This window comes from Pristis pectinata, chromosome 24 (genome assembly GCF_009764475.1).
Source record: "Pristis pectinata isolate sPriPec2 chromosome 24, sPriPec2.1.pri, whole genome shotgun sequence".
In the NCBI taxonomy this organism is placed as follows: Eukaryota; Metazoa; Chordata; class Chondrichthyes; order Rhinopristiformes; family Pristidae; genus Pristis; species Pristis pectinata.
The window spans coordinates 28,354,812-28,371,972 of record NC_067428.1 but is presented as its reverse complement, the minus strand read 5'-3'; the positions used below and the strand labels follow the sequence as shown (position 1 = coordinate 28,371,972).

General features: G+C 35.9%; 1 protein-coding gene across 1 annotated transcript in view; it reads right to left on the bottom strand.

The window, feature by feature from the left end:
* Positions 1-1,305: 1,305 nt before the first annotated feature.
* The window catches only part of scamp4 (secretory carrier membrane protein 4), a 36,404-nt gene continuing 20,548 nt past the window's right edge, over positions 1,306-17,161 (bottom strand). The window contains exons 3-7 of the mRNA XM_052037878.1: positions 14,979-15,107; positions 12,268-12,424; positions 12,069-12,170; positions 10,834-10,951; positions 1,306-8,723 (exon numbers count right to left, since the gene is read on the bottom strand). Of these exons, the coding sequence (XP_051893838.1) occupies positions 8,547-8,723; positions 10,834-10,951; positions 12,069-12,170; positions 12,268-12,424; positions 14,979-15,107 (683 nt within the window). The 3' untranslated portion in view covers positions 1,306-8,546. The remainder of the gene's footprint in view (positions 8,724-10,833; positions 10,952-12,068; positions 12,171-12,267; positions 12,425-14,978; positions 15,108-17,161) is intronic.

The window sequence follows — 17,161 nt, the reverse complement described above, 5'->3', positions numbered from 1 at the left end:
ACAAGAGGCTACAGAGGGTTGTAGACTCAGCCAGCTCCATCATGGGCACAACCCTCCCCGCCATTGAGGACATCTTCAAGAGGCGGTGCCTCGAGAAGGCGGCGCCTCGAGAAGGCGGCATCCATCACTAAGGACCCTCACCATCCAGGATACGCCCTCTTATTATTACCATTGGGGAGGAGGTACAGGAGCCTGAAGACTGACACTCAATGATTTAGGAACAGCTTCTTCCCCACTGCCATCAGGTTTCTGAATGGTCCATGAACATTACCTTGTTATTCCTTTTTTTTGCACTATTTGTTTTTGTAATTTATGGTAATTTTATGTCTTTGCACTGTACTGCTGCTGCAAACAACGAATTTCACGTCCTAGGTCAGTGATAATAAATCTGATTCTGGTTTAATTACTTTCCTCTCACTTTGCCTTTGCTGGTGGTGCACCATTTCTGTTTATTACTCCATTCTCTTCCAATATTTTTTTGAACAATTAATAGAACATAGAACAGTACAGCACAGGCCTTTCGGCCCACAATGTTGTGCTGACATTTCCTGCTCAGGCTTTCTCCACTTTCACTGTTTTAATATCCTTGTGACCATTCTCTTTCTGCATTCCTGCATCTGGCTGACTTTAGGTGGCGTTTGACCCATTAAAGGATCCTCTATTTAGCCACTTATCTATAATGGAGAGATAATAACTTTTATTGTTTGTTAATTCCTAGAACCCTCAAAGCAAAAATCACCTGACAACTTTTTCTTGCTTGTCCAAAAATATAACATTTTTCCCATTTTTGTTTGGAAGAGCTTTAGGTTATGTAGGGATGAGAATCAGCGAGGAAATTATTGGAATAGATAAATTAGAAAGGTTGCAAAAGTATGGATGAGGTTTTAGATGAGCTGAGACAGGGGACAAGTTGGGCATAGTTATAGAGCAGAAGTGGACAAACATTGCAACAAAGAGGACATAGGAAGTGTTTGTGACAGACAGACACAACTCAATACAAGATAAAATAGGAAGCCAAGGATGCAAAGTCTAGTTCAGCAGCAGATTTGTATCATACTGCTGCAAAATCTCAGACTGCAGATGCTGGAACCTGGAGCAACACACACACAAAATGCTGGAGGAACTCAGCAGGTCGGGCAGCATCTATGGAGGGAAATAGTCGACCTTTCAGGTCAAGTCCCTTCATCAGCACTATCCTGCTGAGTTCATCCAGCATTTTTTGTTGTTGTTGTACCGGTATGAGCTTTCCATCAGCTTCCACCGAGTGAAGTGCAAATTGTTATGAAGTAAATTCAGTGGTCCATATCACTTATCACAGGCAGTTTATTAGTACTGCAAGGTTATAATTTTACAATAAAGTATTCTTCCCACAAAGTTCTTGGCCCTGCAATCACCAGGTTTTTTTTAAATAAAACAATACATTTCCCTTAAATAAGAAACAATATATTTCACATTTAACTTTCCGTACACAACAAATTTCAAAACAGGCAAAATACATAACAGGCATGTTAAAATATATTCAAATGAGTAAAGCTGTCAGTTCAGAAAAATAGCACATCCAGAAGGAAGTTTTAGCAACTTCTTTTCAGTTTCAATTATTAGATGATTACATTTCATGAGAGAACAAAGTTTAACAAAAAAAGGGCACATTGCTTCTAATTTTGACAAGCAACTAACTTTAGTATACTTACATGAATCAATTATCTGCTATGAAATTGTCCGCCACGTACATTAGAAATAAAATATTCACAAAAACCCCTTGTAAATTAATTCATTAGCTTCAAAACTTTACAGACCATTCAAAGTGTTCTGGAAGTTAGCCAATTAATTTTTGCCATATGAGTTTCTGTCTGCACCCAGTTAAAGTGTCAAACAGAGCATAAATGGAAAGTAGGCAGAATCATATTACTCAGTCCACACCACCAATCAGAAAGAGATACTGCCTGAAGATGGGAGGTTACCTGATCAGCCAACCACTTTACTGGCATATTTTCTTTATTCGTAATTGACACATTACTGCATTCTAAACAAGAAATAGTTTAAAAAAAAATCTTCTGCCAAGCAGCAATTATAAACATTGTGAAATCCAAACAGTACTTCAATTGATTTATAACAACACAAATGTCATACCCCAATTTTTGTAACTATAATCAGATAAACAATGGTAACTGCAAGAATGTCAATATGGCAATACAGAGGAAATCAGAATTCTAACACTTAATTTTGCAGGAAGTATTATTCAGTGTAAAATATTGAGATTAAAAATGTCACTCAAAATGAAAAAAAAAGACTGATATGGCCTTAAAGGGGAACAATGGGGAATCTTGAAAGAATCAATAGTGTTCCTTACTGATGAAAATAAATGGTAAACTTTCAAATGTTCATAGAAAATCTTAAGTTAGCTTTTCCATACATTGTGGATTTTCTATCAACACCCAAGTCAGAACAGGGAGACTAAATTAAAGGAATTATAGATACATTATAAATACCTTGTGTAGAAACGTTTGAAGAAACTACTTTTATCCACAAAAGGAATATAAAAAGTTATTACAATAGACAAAAAAAAATTACACAAACACATGAAATGTGTCACCTTAGGTTCAAAAACCTGGAAGCAGAACACTGCAATCTTGCTTTTTCAGACGAAGCATAAAAACTAAAATATTCTTTTGTGCATTCTGTTCTGACTACCAAATACAAATCATCCAAGTTATAGAAGCCTTAAGAAACTACATTAAATAATACATAACTGCAGAAGTGCTCTCAATTAAAGTGGAATTTAAGATATAACAAATGGAATAATCACCAAAAGCATCTGTTTAATGTAAGTTGCACTCTAATATGGAATGTTAGAAGTCTAATTTTAAGAGCATGAAATTAGATTAATATTAACAAAACTCCAAGTTTGTATCTAACTAAAACTCTGTTGCTTCTAAACGAAACCAATGACATATGACACTTAATAAAGAAAAACCCTTCCTTTAATATGAAGTTATACTGAGGGCATTGCTAATAAAGAGTGTTAGTCAGAAATTGATTCAAGTTCAAAGCTCCTCCTCACACTTGCTCGTATTTGATGACCTACTTCAAATCAATTATAATTTGAATATTCCAAAACTGTTATGGCTATTCTATACATTCCCAATAGATTTCAAAAGGTTTGCTCACAGGCTTCAATTTTAACAAGTAGGTTTGTGAAAGTAATATATATTTACATTTCTGTAAATGAAAGTTTTCGTGAGAAGGAATGGTTTTGTAATATGAGGACTCTCTTCATCATTCTCTACTAATTTTCACTATATTTGAAAATCACACCAAAAAACAATGTTACTGAGAAGGTTTGCTTATAGTACCCTAAATTGAATAATATCCTCCATAAAAATCACGATGCTTCAAACAAAAAAAGGCTGTGAATTCTCCCTGACAGCTGTGTTTTAAGATTTAAAATCTGGTCACAAGCAGCTTGGAAAGTGTACTATTTTGTGTGTGTGTATATATATATATATATATATGTGTGTGTGTATATCTCCCTTCTCCATGGAATCAGTGTATGATCCACAGCTTTTTCTCAAGCCCTTTCCCCCTCATCTCATCTCCAAACAGTTCCGCATCTCTGCTTATAAGATTGAACACTAAATACTGAAAAATGGGACAACTGCCGAGCAGTTTTGCATGACCACATGAGCAAAATATAAATTCATATGCAGTAATTGTATAGCCATGCCCCATTATAGTATCAAAGCTCACACAGCAATTAGCAAACTATACTTATATAATTGTTCGTGTTATTTCCACGCAAGCTATATCAGACACCCAAGCAAACGCATTAATATAGAAAGGAATCCTGTAATGCATCTATAGCAATTAACATCTAAAAAAGAATTTTTGATAACTTAAGCTTCCATATGCTGTTTACTGAATTCTCCATGCATCCTTGGTGTATAACACTTAAATTATTCATGTCATATAACATTTCAGCTCAAATCCTGCAATTAACCAACTGTTCAAAAGCATTAATAAGTATAAAGCTCATAACTCTCTCTTCAAATTTACACTAATGTACCAAAGGAGTACAAATATATTTGTGTTGACAAAGTATTTAAATCTAATTTCTTGAACGTTTATTTTCTGATATAATGCAAATAAGTATTTCATTTTTAAACCTTCTCCCAACAAAAAAATACATTTGGAAAACTATCCAAAGGCAAGTGTTTCCGTAATTTTCTGAGTGATTCACTGGGATTAGAATGTTAGCGACCTCATGCTTATTATACAGAAATTTCATTATTTTTATACAGTAAAACTTCTGCGATGAAATTGTTTAATAGCAGCCATTTTCTGACTACAACACTGTTTCTAGTGTTAAAATGTATTCATTCTACAGCACAGTTTCAGCTAGAAACACCATTAGAAGGCACTTCCACCCATTAGGCTTTGGCAGCTATAACAATAATGACAGAATAGGTAAGTGCACTTAGGAAAATGGGCACAATGTATTTAAATAAAACGTTCAAAGCACATGACTGGTTGCTGCTGAGCATTTCGTTGGTCTCTTAATTGTTTTCTATCTGCAAGGAAAGCAAATGAACCCATTCCTTTACAATGTCAGAAGGAAGTATGCATCATAAAAAAAGCGATACAGCTTAGAAGCAATACTGCTTTCATATTAGTCCATTTGTTTCTTTCTCCCTCACTTCTATATATTATCGTAGAAAGGTGATCATCCCAAATGATTGGATTAACTAGCAAGGACAATCTTCCTCCATTAAAAGCATCAGTTGGCTGTACTCACTGCTGTCAACATCATGAAGCTGGTGACAATTTGACAATATAGTTTGTTCTTAGTACCTACTAGATATCCTGAAAAAAGCTGCACTTATTTCAAGGTCAACAAGTGACAAGCCAAATATAAAACGGAGTGTCCACAAAATTCTAACTAATTACTGAAAAATTATTAAGACTTTATTTGTCATCTGAAATGTAAAAGATTTTCACTGTTATATGTAAAAAAATTACATTCTCCTCCAATTATGCAGTTATTTGGAATATGGAATGTGTGTTATTGCCTTATGGCAATTTGTTTTTATTAATAATCATCAAATCACACTTCAGAGGTCAGTATCAGAAAATTGAACAATATTCTGAAATTGTTTTCAGAAAAGAAAAATTACACACTCAAAGGTTTGGAATATGTGTTATGTTTGAATTAGATATTTTGAAAAATCTTCATTTCTATTATTTAATGAAGACAGCAGCCTTGAATTTCAGTAGCGTGTGAGCATTTGGAATGGATTTAGATAACTACATCTTTAAACGGGACAATAACTAGAGTAATGCATCAAAATTTTCAGATATGCATGTATTCATCATACAGCATTTAGTCACCTGTTATTTAGGCTATTATTTAGTAAAGAAAATATATAATTAACCAAGTTTTTCCAAAGGACAGACAAAATTGTTTTTTGAAATTAATGCATGGACAGTAACTTAGAGATTCAGGTGCCATTCACCAAGTTTGACCACTTTGCAGTAAAATGGAGTTTGTTTCTTTTGTTCTAATTGTGTTTTTTCTTGTAAAATTTGTTTAATTTATGTTTATTTTGTGAATGCTGCTTATATGATGCTCTGTGCCTGTGATGCTGCTGCAAGTAAGGTTTTCATTGCACCTGTGCACACATGTACTTGTGTATATGACAATAAACTCGACTTTGACTTTAAGGCCAAAATGCACTATTGAAGGAGGAAAACAATTTAGTAGATACATTTTACAGAAATAAAGGCATAGTAAGCAGCATCTTTAAAAATCTGAGATTTTGTACAAACAGTTGAGATCTGTACTAAAAAACTTATTTAGTGTAATGCAATATTCAGGAAGCCATGTTTCAAACAGCATACATCTCCCCACATACAAAATTTTAATTTTCCAAGTAATTGTTGGCATCTTTAATGTCTGAAATATTTTCTTGTCGTTTTGATCTGACAAGTTGGATGCAATATAAAAATATTAGTATCTTCCACCACTATGTTAACCCAGTACTTGCAATTATCATGTCCCTTGCTGACATTAAGTCGATTCATAAACCAACTTAAAGGGTCCAACATTCTGGGTAAATGCATATTGCCTCTCATTGGACCACTCAAGCACAAGCATAATTAGACACTTTCGTTTAACTAATGTAAACTTGGTTAATTGGTTTTGTCTTCTTCAAGCATTCAGAGTTTTGTTTTATAGAACTTTAAGATTGATTTAGTAAGGGCATATTGTGTGTTTTGATTTGATGACACACAGTAAAACTGATCAAATAGACCATAAATTTGTTCTATTTAAAGTGGGAGACTGTACAAGTTGAAGAAATAATTAAGATGCAATCAAAGTTTATCAGTTGGTAACCTGAAATAGATTTCTGGGAAATACCCATCGTCTCAACTCTTGTTAATTTGTTACTGGGAGCCAAAAGAAATTTTAAGTACATTGCGAAAACACAAGAGATTTTGCAGATGCTGGATCAGCAAATCAGGCAGCATCTGTGGAGGGAAATAAACAGTCGATGTCTTGGGTCGAGACCCTTCATCAGGACTGAGTCCTGCCTGATTGATGCTGCCTGACCTGCTGAGTTCCTCCAGCACTTTGTGTGTGTTGTTAAGGACATTGTAGTTGTTTTTGTTAAATATAGATTTGGCCAAAGCTTTTGATTCTGTTGGACATACTGTTATCAGTAGGGCCCTGGATATACTCGGTGTGTGTAGAGTTTTTAATGATTTTGTTTTAGATCTTTTACGGCTATTGAGGGAAAGGAGGAGAAGACCACTCCCATTCCTGCTCTCCCCTTTATTTAACTGTATAATGGACATTTTATTATGTTCTTGGAAAGGGATGGAAGTGGTTTTAATCTGATTGACTGTGATATGTCCTATATGGCATTTGCCTTAGCTGATCACGTTGCTGTCATCAGCGATTCGTTCAAAGGCACAGGACACATCCTCAGGATTGTGGAAGGTTTCTGTGTAAAAATGGGTCCTCAGAAATGTTGGTAAACCTGCTGAATTCTATATGTCTGCCAGAAACAAAAGCTTTATTTATAATAAGGCCAGCCGATGAACAATTAACAAGATGGACTTACATTTTATCAATCCAGGCTCATTAGAGAAATATCTCAGGGCAAGGACTGATCCTTGGATTGGTAGCTTCGGCAAGGATTTAGTTTTGAAATTAACTAATTGGTTGGATAAAGTCAATAAGGCCAGACTAAAGCCTACTCAAAAACTTGAACTGGCTAAGATTTTTGTAATATCTAATTTTTACTATTCCTTAATTTTAAACAAGGTATTGCAAAATATGTTGTAAGGTATGGATGAGGTTATTAGAAAGTTTATCAAAAAGATTCTACATCTCCCAATCAATATTAATAAGGTATTCCAAGATTGGCTACCCAGATTCCCATTGCGATTATTAGAAAGTTACTGTTTTAGGAGGGTGTGGGACATATTTGCAGGGATTGACTTGGAAGATACTATACTTAGATTCCGAGAACTTAAATGTCTTAAGTATCACAGGGGTAGGACCTTTAGTGTACCTGTGGACGATGCTGACAATAATAGTATAGGTGTTAATATCACTTGGAGGGAGGAGTTCTTCCAATGGGCCAGTCTCCCAATGCAAGGTATTGGTGTGGCCTATTTCAAGGGCAATCCAGGTTCCAATGGTTGGATTAAGAGGTTTGATGTGTTTTCTGAGTTGAACTTTATCTATTATTAACAACTAATATCTATCCTGTTAAATGTAGTTTGGCTACAGCAAAACTGATCTTGCAGGCATTTTTGCCTGAGTAACAAGACTTTGGGACACACATCTAGTCACTATCCTGTGGTCAAGTAATCATGCATTAAGAGGCGTAACTGAATCATTGTCCTGCTGTGTAACAAGGCAATGCAGGATGATTGGTCAGTTTTTAAGGAGTCAAACTTTGTCATTGAAGATGGCAGTTGCTGGATCCCCAATATTATTTTTAAAAAGCAGTCGAGTTGCTGCAATCATGGATGTTACAGTGAGATCCAAAGATAATGAAGGTTCCTTTGATAAAGCAAGTACAGAAAGGTATGGAAATAGGTCCATTTAGCGGAACATTTCAAGGTTCTGAATTTAGGTCAGATTTTGCTGATGAGAATGGATGAAGTACTTTAACTCTGGACATGATCAGATTAAAAAGAGAATCAACATTTAAAAGTCACAGACTAAATTTTGGAACTAATTTCAATTTGATACACTTTGGAAGTCTGAGATAATGGCAGTTAGTGCTGATTAGAAACCTCAGTCCTGAAAGCAAACAAATGTAATAAAAACATAATACACAAGTAAGACTTTCCGATGCTAATGTTCATGATTTTGAAGTCTTAGTGATGCAACAAGTTCCAATGAGAGATGCCTTAACATTTTCAACATGTAGCATTATATAAGGCATTTACAATGAAGATCATTAATTTGCAATTTAAATGTTAAATGACATCATAAAAATATAAAGTAAACTTTGTGTCCGAAGGTTCACATCCTAGGACCAGTCATTTTCACCAGGGTATCTTGGCACTGTGGGGTACTGTGGCAGGGTATTACCAGTAACCGTTTGAAATGCTAATTGATTAGGTGGGGGATTTTGCCATGTGCCTGCACTCCATTCTTCTTGGGCCTTTTGGAAGCTTCCACCACCACCCCGGTAGATTCTGTGCACCTAACAGAGTAAATTATAGTGATAAATATAAAAACATTTTAAATCTATTTGATATTCCTTCTCTCCTCTTCCTATTTTGCAATGTATGAAAAACTTTAGAATTTCTCCATGTATTCCTGCAACAACTATCATCTTCAAAACAGGGTCAAATATTCACCGAATTAACACCCTCTCTACTTATTGCCTGTCTAGTTGACAAAATTCAAATTTCCCAATCGCTTCCATCAGTAATTACGTAGCAGATTAAGGCCTGAAACCTCCTTCCAATCAATCCACAGTATTACAGCCCAGTATTTTATATTGTCAACTGTCCAATTCACTACTTTCACTTAGTATTTACCAAAAATCTGCAAAATATTTAATTTACAAACAAAAACACCATCAGTCTGGACAAACACAAGAATTTTTTAAAAACTCAGTAGGGGGTGAAAAGCAATGACAGCTGTTTGCATTTACATAAACATTATAAAATATCTCAATGCACCTCAATGGAGTACAATCAGACAAAAGATACTGTAGTAAAGGCAGTATTAAGAGGTGATCAAATGCTTTGTCAAAGAGGTAGGTTTTATGCAGAGAGAATTGGAGCCTATATAGGTCAGAGTGCACATAGCAGATAATTAAAACAGAAAGATGCAAGGACAGAGGTTAGAGTAGATTTCAAATCTTTGAAGATGGCCTGCTGGGTGGGCACTGATATATTCACCTCAGGAGACAACCAAATCATTAGAGTGTTTTGTCACATAGGGCAGATAGACAATTATAAGAATAGTGAAGAGGAAAGAAGTGGGAAGAACCAAAGGAAGGCAGAATGATGTGGGAGGAAGGTAAAAGACAGCAGAATGGGAAAGCAAGGAGCAAGAAAGGAAGGAGTGAATACAGCTGTGAACTGAACAATATTTATAAACATCAGGATTAAAAGCTCAGAGACTCGTGATACGAAAGTTTCTTACTGGTTAGTTTCAAGACTTCTAATCAAAGCAGTTTATAAAGAGTCTTTTTTTTAAAAGATTTATGTTGCAACTTTCATCTCTCCTATTTTCTTTGTACATCTTATATTCCTCATTGAGAGGTTAAGTTAAAATCAGAAAGCAAGCTTAATAAAACTGAACCAGAATAATTCAAGTGATTCCCTACGCAGAAGATAACTGGTCATTAATTTAACCTTCTCCATGATGATAAAAACTCAAAACTGCACACCATAAATTGAAACACCATGTTATTCTGGAGCAGAGGTCAATTTTACCACTACACTGAGCAATCACCAACAACTTCCTATTTGCCCCAAGCCCTAAACACAAAACGTTCCATAACAATGGAAACTGACAATAAATTCTGGCTGCTCTGTGAAAAGTAAATCACATTCCTCTGAAGTCAGGCCTTCTGAGCAAAGTAAAAAGGGCTTTACTTTGTATTAAGCCACACTGCACCAATTTGTCAATACATGACATTTGCAAGATCCCAGATTGAAACTGACACCTTCACAAGTATAAAATGAATAGGACAAAAATTTTAACTGGCCTTCAACACATGGGACAAAATGTTTCAAAGTGTATAAAAAAGATGCATCATAACTTAGTTATAAATTGCACCACTATTAACCTTGATCCTGCAAATACTTTTAATGCCTCCTAGATAAGGGAAAGTTTTTTTTATATATAGCATAGAAGGAATATCAAGCACATACAGAATAAATCAGAGCACCATATTACTGAAATTGACTTCTGCAAATTCTTTAATTCTGCAAGTAATTTTCTTGAAAGGAAAAGAGCCTGAACAATGGAATTCAGTTATCACTTTGGATGAACTCTCGTCTACTTTCAATGGTATTCAAATTCCTAATCGGCAATAAAATCAACCACTTCTTTTAAGTAGTTAACTTGACAATCCAATTAAAATCCATCATTATAACTGGGAGTATTCTGCAGAATGTTTTCAGCATCAACAAGCAGTATGCTGTGCAGTTTCATCTGTAAACTGAGTAGTGCAGAATAATTTGTTCATAATTCAAGCAATATTCTGGTGTCAAGTTCTTATTGAAGGTTGCAATTTTTTTCCTGAAGAACATGTAAAGAAAATTTTCTGTTAAGTGGAGAGGGAAAATACTTACACGGAGAAGTACAAGGACACTCAGAATTGCCACTGCTGTGAACATAATTGCAGGAAACAGCATGACCACTCCGGCACCAACATTAACAGAGAAGAACCCAATGGCAGCTATCCATCCACTGAAATAAGAAAGCAATAGTTTCATTATAACTGATGACCTTTATCATTAGCCCTTAATGCTGACATAAAAACATGTGATTTTTTTTGGCTTTTTCTATTACTGTCACCCAGAAACAGAAAAATCAAGGGGAGAGGAACCTAAAATTTGTCTAAACTGATCTTGCTTTTAAATAATTTAATCAACAAACAACCTTGTGTACATCCTTCATGTCCCCTGGAATTCCCAAATTACCTCACAGTTAAGTATGTTTGAAACATTAACACCATTAGAAAGTAGGCAAAGGCAGCAGCCAATGAAAACTTGCTAATCTCCATCAAGATAATGGTCAAATCAACAATCTTGATGATTCTGGCTAAAGGACAAGTATTGAGTATGACAAAAAGTATAATCCACCTGCTTTGCTTTAATACATGCCTTGGGACCTTATTAATCCCAAAGAGGACAGCCACTTTTCTCATGCAGAAGACAACATCAGCAGCATTAGTTATCAGCTTAAATTATGTGGTCATATTACTGGAGGTGTCTTAAAACCAAGACCTTTTGACTCAATGTTACGACTGAATTTGGCCAGATACTGGTTTAAATAATGTGCAACTTAATTATCTTTTACTTTTCTTGACTAAACATTAGTACCACTTTCTCATTCACTATCTCTATGCAGAACTTTAACACACTGTATTACAGTTCTCTTTTAGTGGTTTAGATTATATGCTGCAACATCTCATTTAGTCAATTTAACATAATAACTTCGATGATTGCTGGTGGATATTTTACTAATCAGTTTGCACTCGTTGGTACCGTTGTCTTTTTCTTCAGAGAAGCGAGCATAAAACATCTCATTTAACCACAATGTTACCAAGTCAAATAATATCCTTCACAACAGACTGAAAGTTTTAAATGCAAGTTACTTTCTGTTCGGAATAAACAAAGATTTGTTTTCCCTATCAGAGCATTGTGTTATGCGATTTTGCCATCATGTGACAGGTAGGTAGTATTACATGAACAAAGTGCAGATCTATAAATCCAACATATTAAGATAAAGAAGGATAAACTAAAATGTTATACAAGTGGAAAATGGTTTCTAATGCTGTCTCTTCCATTGTTGTTATACTCACCAGGCCCCCCATCCTTTGAAACCAATCGCTTGTAAAGTTACCAATACAATATGAGCAGCAAAAATGAAGAAAAATGCCATGAAGTTAAAGGAGCTATCAGATCTGTTGGTGGAAAAAGATAATTACAAGCTTGAAATATAAATTAGGGGAAACCACGTTAATCCACTAAAATTATTTTTATCTTTACTCAAGTATTTACCTAAATGCTTTATAAACTGGACGAAGCCAGCAGACATACGAACTGGGACTGAAAAGAACAAGCCAGAGGATGGCCAGGCCAAAGTTGATGGCACCACCTCCAGCTATCAACCAAGCTAAGCAACCCACCAAATTCACTGCCAGGGTCATGCTGTAAACTAAAAACAAAGAAAAGTTTTGTTAGGACTGTACTGTGATCAATAAGTACAATGGATTTTCTGTAGAGCAAAACTCACTTAATGGAAACAAAGGATGTCAATATCCAAATGACTTATTTGCTAAACATGTAGCTACTGCCTAGGGAGAAAACAGCACCATATTACATGCATTTTCTCTTGTGCTCTGCTACTTGATTGCAAAATACTGTGCTCCCACTTATGCTTGTTCACTGCACACTAACTTGGTTGATTCTTAACTGTGTAATTGTATATTTTGTGTCAGCCACATTGTGTTCAATTATAGATCATAAACCCACCATATTTCATGTTCAAATTGGGCAGGGACAGTTCATCTCTGATCTTCAGCAATGAGGAACTTGGTTATACAACAAATATCCTTGCAGTCAAATACAATCCAGGTTCTGTTTGTTTTGAATTGTGCCCACCAACTACCTGCTCATCTAACCAGTTTGTGAGCTGGTTATAATAAGTGTTCTAAAATGTCTGGAAGTATATGACCAGTCTACACATTAAATAATAATCATAATAGCATTTATCAGCAATTGGTTCTAATTCATTTGGTATTACAAAGAGCAAACTTAATGCCTAAAGACAATTATAGACTTAATAATTTGTACGACGTGTACACATTTTTCAGGTTCAAGTAACTAACAAAACTATTACATTTTTTTTTAAAAGAACAAGTTAGCAAAAGTAATTTTTATTTTAGTGGACTACCAGCAAGCCACTCTAGTGTTCCTCAGGGCAGGGCAATGAGCAAAGGAGATACAAACACATCCATGCCACATGGAAGGGGGAGCAGGAGTGCAAATCAAAATGCTAAGAGCGCTCTAAAACTGTTAAACCCCAACATCCTTCCCAACAGCAAAATCAAGGTAATTGAAGTACGTGAAGTTGAGTGACAAATGGAGTTCTATTTCCCCAACACTGCTTCTGGCCAGGTGTGGTGGGGTTGATTTCTGTCAATAACATTAAGGCAGGGGTGGAATCTCTTCTCCAGCTTCTCTACATAGGAGCCTAAATAAATGTCTTTAATCAAACAAGAAATTCAAATGTGACTAATAAAACATACAAAGAACAAGCAGGCAGTTCAACCCAACCAACATCCATTCTGCTGATATCGGACCATTTGGGCTTCCTCCCAACTTTCCTTATCCAACACTATCAGTATAGCCATCAACCCTCTTATATTCTAATCTAGCTACCCCTTAAGTGCCCTGATATTATTTGCCTCAACCCACTCTCTGACTGCCACACTTCCAGCTCTCTCATTGTAAAAGGTTTCTCATCAATGCCTACTTAAATTTTTTTTGGCAGCTTTCTTATTTTGATGGCTTTAGTTTTGCTATTCCTTACAACCGAAAACACACTCTCCAAAGCCTTTCATAATCTTAAAGTATTACTTTCTTTCATCTGAATGGGCACAAGTATTTTCAACAAAGAAAATTTAGAAAGGGAAAGGATTTTTTTTTGCCAATATGGTTTCTACCCAAAAGATAATGAATGACCACAGACAAAACATTTAAGCTTCATCCCGACTTTTATCGCATCTCACAGGTAAAAACTGAGGCATTAATAAAAGTGCAGGTTGCCACAATGTTTACTTTGCAGGCTTCACTGACTTTAGCATTGCTCTCTCTTCATCAGTATCTAAATACGATATCAAGTACTCCAAAACTGACATTGGTAAAAGCAGCTTCCTGATGAGTGAGGTTAGCTGAAATTTAGAAAGGCTCAAAATTAACAAGTTTGTTTCATTATTAAAAATTCTCATCTTTTCCAAATCCCTCTGTGGCCTCTCTTTGTAAATTGCTCTATTCATACAAGTCTCTGAGATTTCACTTCTCCTGCAATACTGACTTGCTAAATATTTTCTATTTTAATAGCTCCACCAATAGCATCTGTTTTTTTCCCAGCTACCCTATTCCTAAACTCTGGTAATCACTCTCTAGACTTCTCCACCTCTTTCTCCTCCTAAAAAAAAACTTCTTAAAATGCAATAGTTTGTTCAAGTTTTTGGTCATCTGTCCTCTATAACTTGGTGTCCAATTTTGTTTCCATAACATTTCTATCAAGTAATTTTACATTTATACAGTAACTTTAGCATTGCATGTTTGTTTTTTCATTAGTATGTGCGAATGCTCAACTCTAACTCCTCTGCAGCAAGTTACTCTCCCATATTAGAAACCAGTAAAGGTGATTAAAGAATCTCATTGTCATACACAATAGGCATGTATATCAGTCAAGAGATACATTAACAAATACATGCTTATTCTACCTATAGCAATAAATAGATTTATTCACATACAAGTGCCTAGAAGTTGATTCCTGTATCCCTTCCCTCTTTTTCAATGGGAAACAATAATCAAGCTCAAAAGGTAAGAATAATTAATGAATTCTATTAAAACTGATTCCAGATACAAAAAATAGAGCTGAAAGAACCCTGCTAGTAAGATTTTGTGTTCATTGCATTGGTTATAGATTACCCCAGAAGCACGAATATACAGTTTAGAAACAAAATGGCTCAACTCACAGATCCATAAATGATAAATTCTCTTGACAAGATGGCAGTGCTCCGGTGGGATTTCCTCTTCAAAGTTTTGATAGAAGCAAGGCTTCAAATGAATAAACTTTGGTAGTGGTGGAAAATTGTTTGCTCTTTCTGAAAACAAAAAAGACTTGGTAATTTGATAGTACTAAGGGTATTTACCATTCTTCAAATTTAGTTTCCGTCTAGCATTAAATCTTATTGTGTTATGGAAAACAGCAAGAAGAAAAATGTTGTGCACAGTGGAAATTCGAAATAAGAACAGAAATAACGCAAATAATCAGCAGGATCAGTAGTGATGTGGAGAGAGAAAAAGAACCAACAAAAACATGTTTATGACAGGTTACCTACTGTTTGAACACAGGAATACATTCAACCTCCTCATCTCCCAGTGAGATCTGGGTGGCCTAGTGGCGCAGCCAGTAGAGCTGCTACCTCACAGCTCCAGTGCCCTGGATTTGATCCTAACCTTCAGTGCTGACTGTGAGGAGTTTGTATGTTCTCCCTGTGACCATATGGGTTTTCCCAAGACGCTCCAGCTTTCTCCCACATTCAAAAGATGTGTGGGTTGGCATGTGTAAGTGACCTGTAGAATCTGGTGGAGTTGATGGGAACAGGGGATGAGGTTACAGAGAATATTAATGCAGGAATGGGATCGCTCTGTGAGCCAGCATTGACAGTGGACCAAAATGGCCTTCTTCTATGTGATCCGACTCCATATTCTTGCCTTTATCTCATAACTCTTAATAATTTTGGTTAGCCATCTATCAAAGCTAGAAGTGAAATTAACAATTGACCTAGAATAACTACCAACTGCAAAGACACTCTCTGCAATGTAAATAGGTTTCCTTATTTCATCCCTGAAAGGCCTGCTTGTAAGTTTTATACTGGGACTCCCATCTTGTATGCCTAACCAGTAGAAATAGCCTCCCTCTACCCTAAAAGCTTCCCCCAGTCTCATCAAACTACCCCTCTATCACGCAAATTCAAGGGAACGTCTTCCATGTGTATGTAATCTCTCCTCATAATTTACCCTTGTGGTTCAGGTATCACTCCAGTATATCACCATGTACTCTCTCCAAGGCCAATACAAACTTTCATAGATGTGGTTCCCACAAAGGCTCACAGCACTCCCAGTGCTGTCTAACCATTGCTGAGTGCAGCTAAGAATAACCTCTATCTCCTTATGTCTCAATCATATAAGGAAAGCATGGACCCCTATGGCTCTCTGGATCTCCAGTGGTTTTAAACTTTCCAGCGTCTATAGTGTCATTCTTAGCTTCAGAGTAGATGATTTTACATTTGCCTACATTGTAATCTATTTGCCATAATTCTGTCCATTAAATTAATCCATAAATAGCATTTTGTAATTTAATGATTACATCTACTTTTTTTTAAACAACACCACCTCTTTTTGGCAAACATGGATATACTTTGATATTCCACTATTCGGAAATCGCAGTGATTTGGCACCTAGCTCACTGGGCTGCATTTTCCATGCTCCCTTTGAAATTCACTGGGAGCGTTTCCCACGCTCCCTTTAACACACCAGGGTCCTGTTTCATGTGCTCTCTTGAAACTCACTGTGGCCTGTTTCCCACATTCCCTTTAAACTCACCGGTTTCACTGGAAAATTTATTACACTACTGTGTAGCAACTTAAAAAACAAATGAATTAAAAGTCAGTTGCAGTATTAATAGGAATAATGATAAATGGTCCAGAACATCTGCCAGTTTGGTGCCCAAGGGTCAAGGGTGCAGGGTTATCAGAGTGTTACTGTATGGCTCTCTATCCAATCATCCAAATCATTTATAGTTACAGTGAGTAATTACAGCCAGATTCCTGCAGCATAAGTCAAATTCTGTCAATTTCTTGTAGTACCTGCCTAATGTCCATCTTCAGCTTCTCAGCCAGTTTCCTAGCCAAATCAATAACTTGCTTATAAGAGTCTTCTACCCAAAATGCAACTCTGTTTCTCTTCCCACAGATGCAGCCTGACCTGCTATATCCTGCATTTTCTGTTTTTATTTCAGATTTCCAGCAGCTGCAGGTTTTTTTTAAATTTGCTTTTGACTCCATTGAACTTCCATCTTCAGGCAGCAATCTCGAGGGACTTCAAAGTGTGATCTGGAAGTCCGTATAAATAACATTCATAGACATTCCCATCT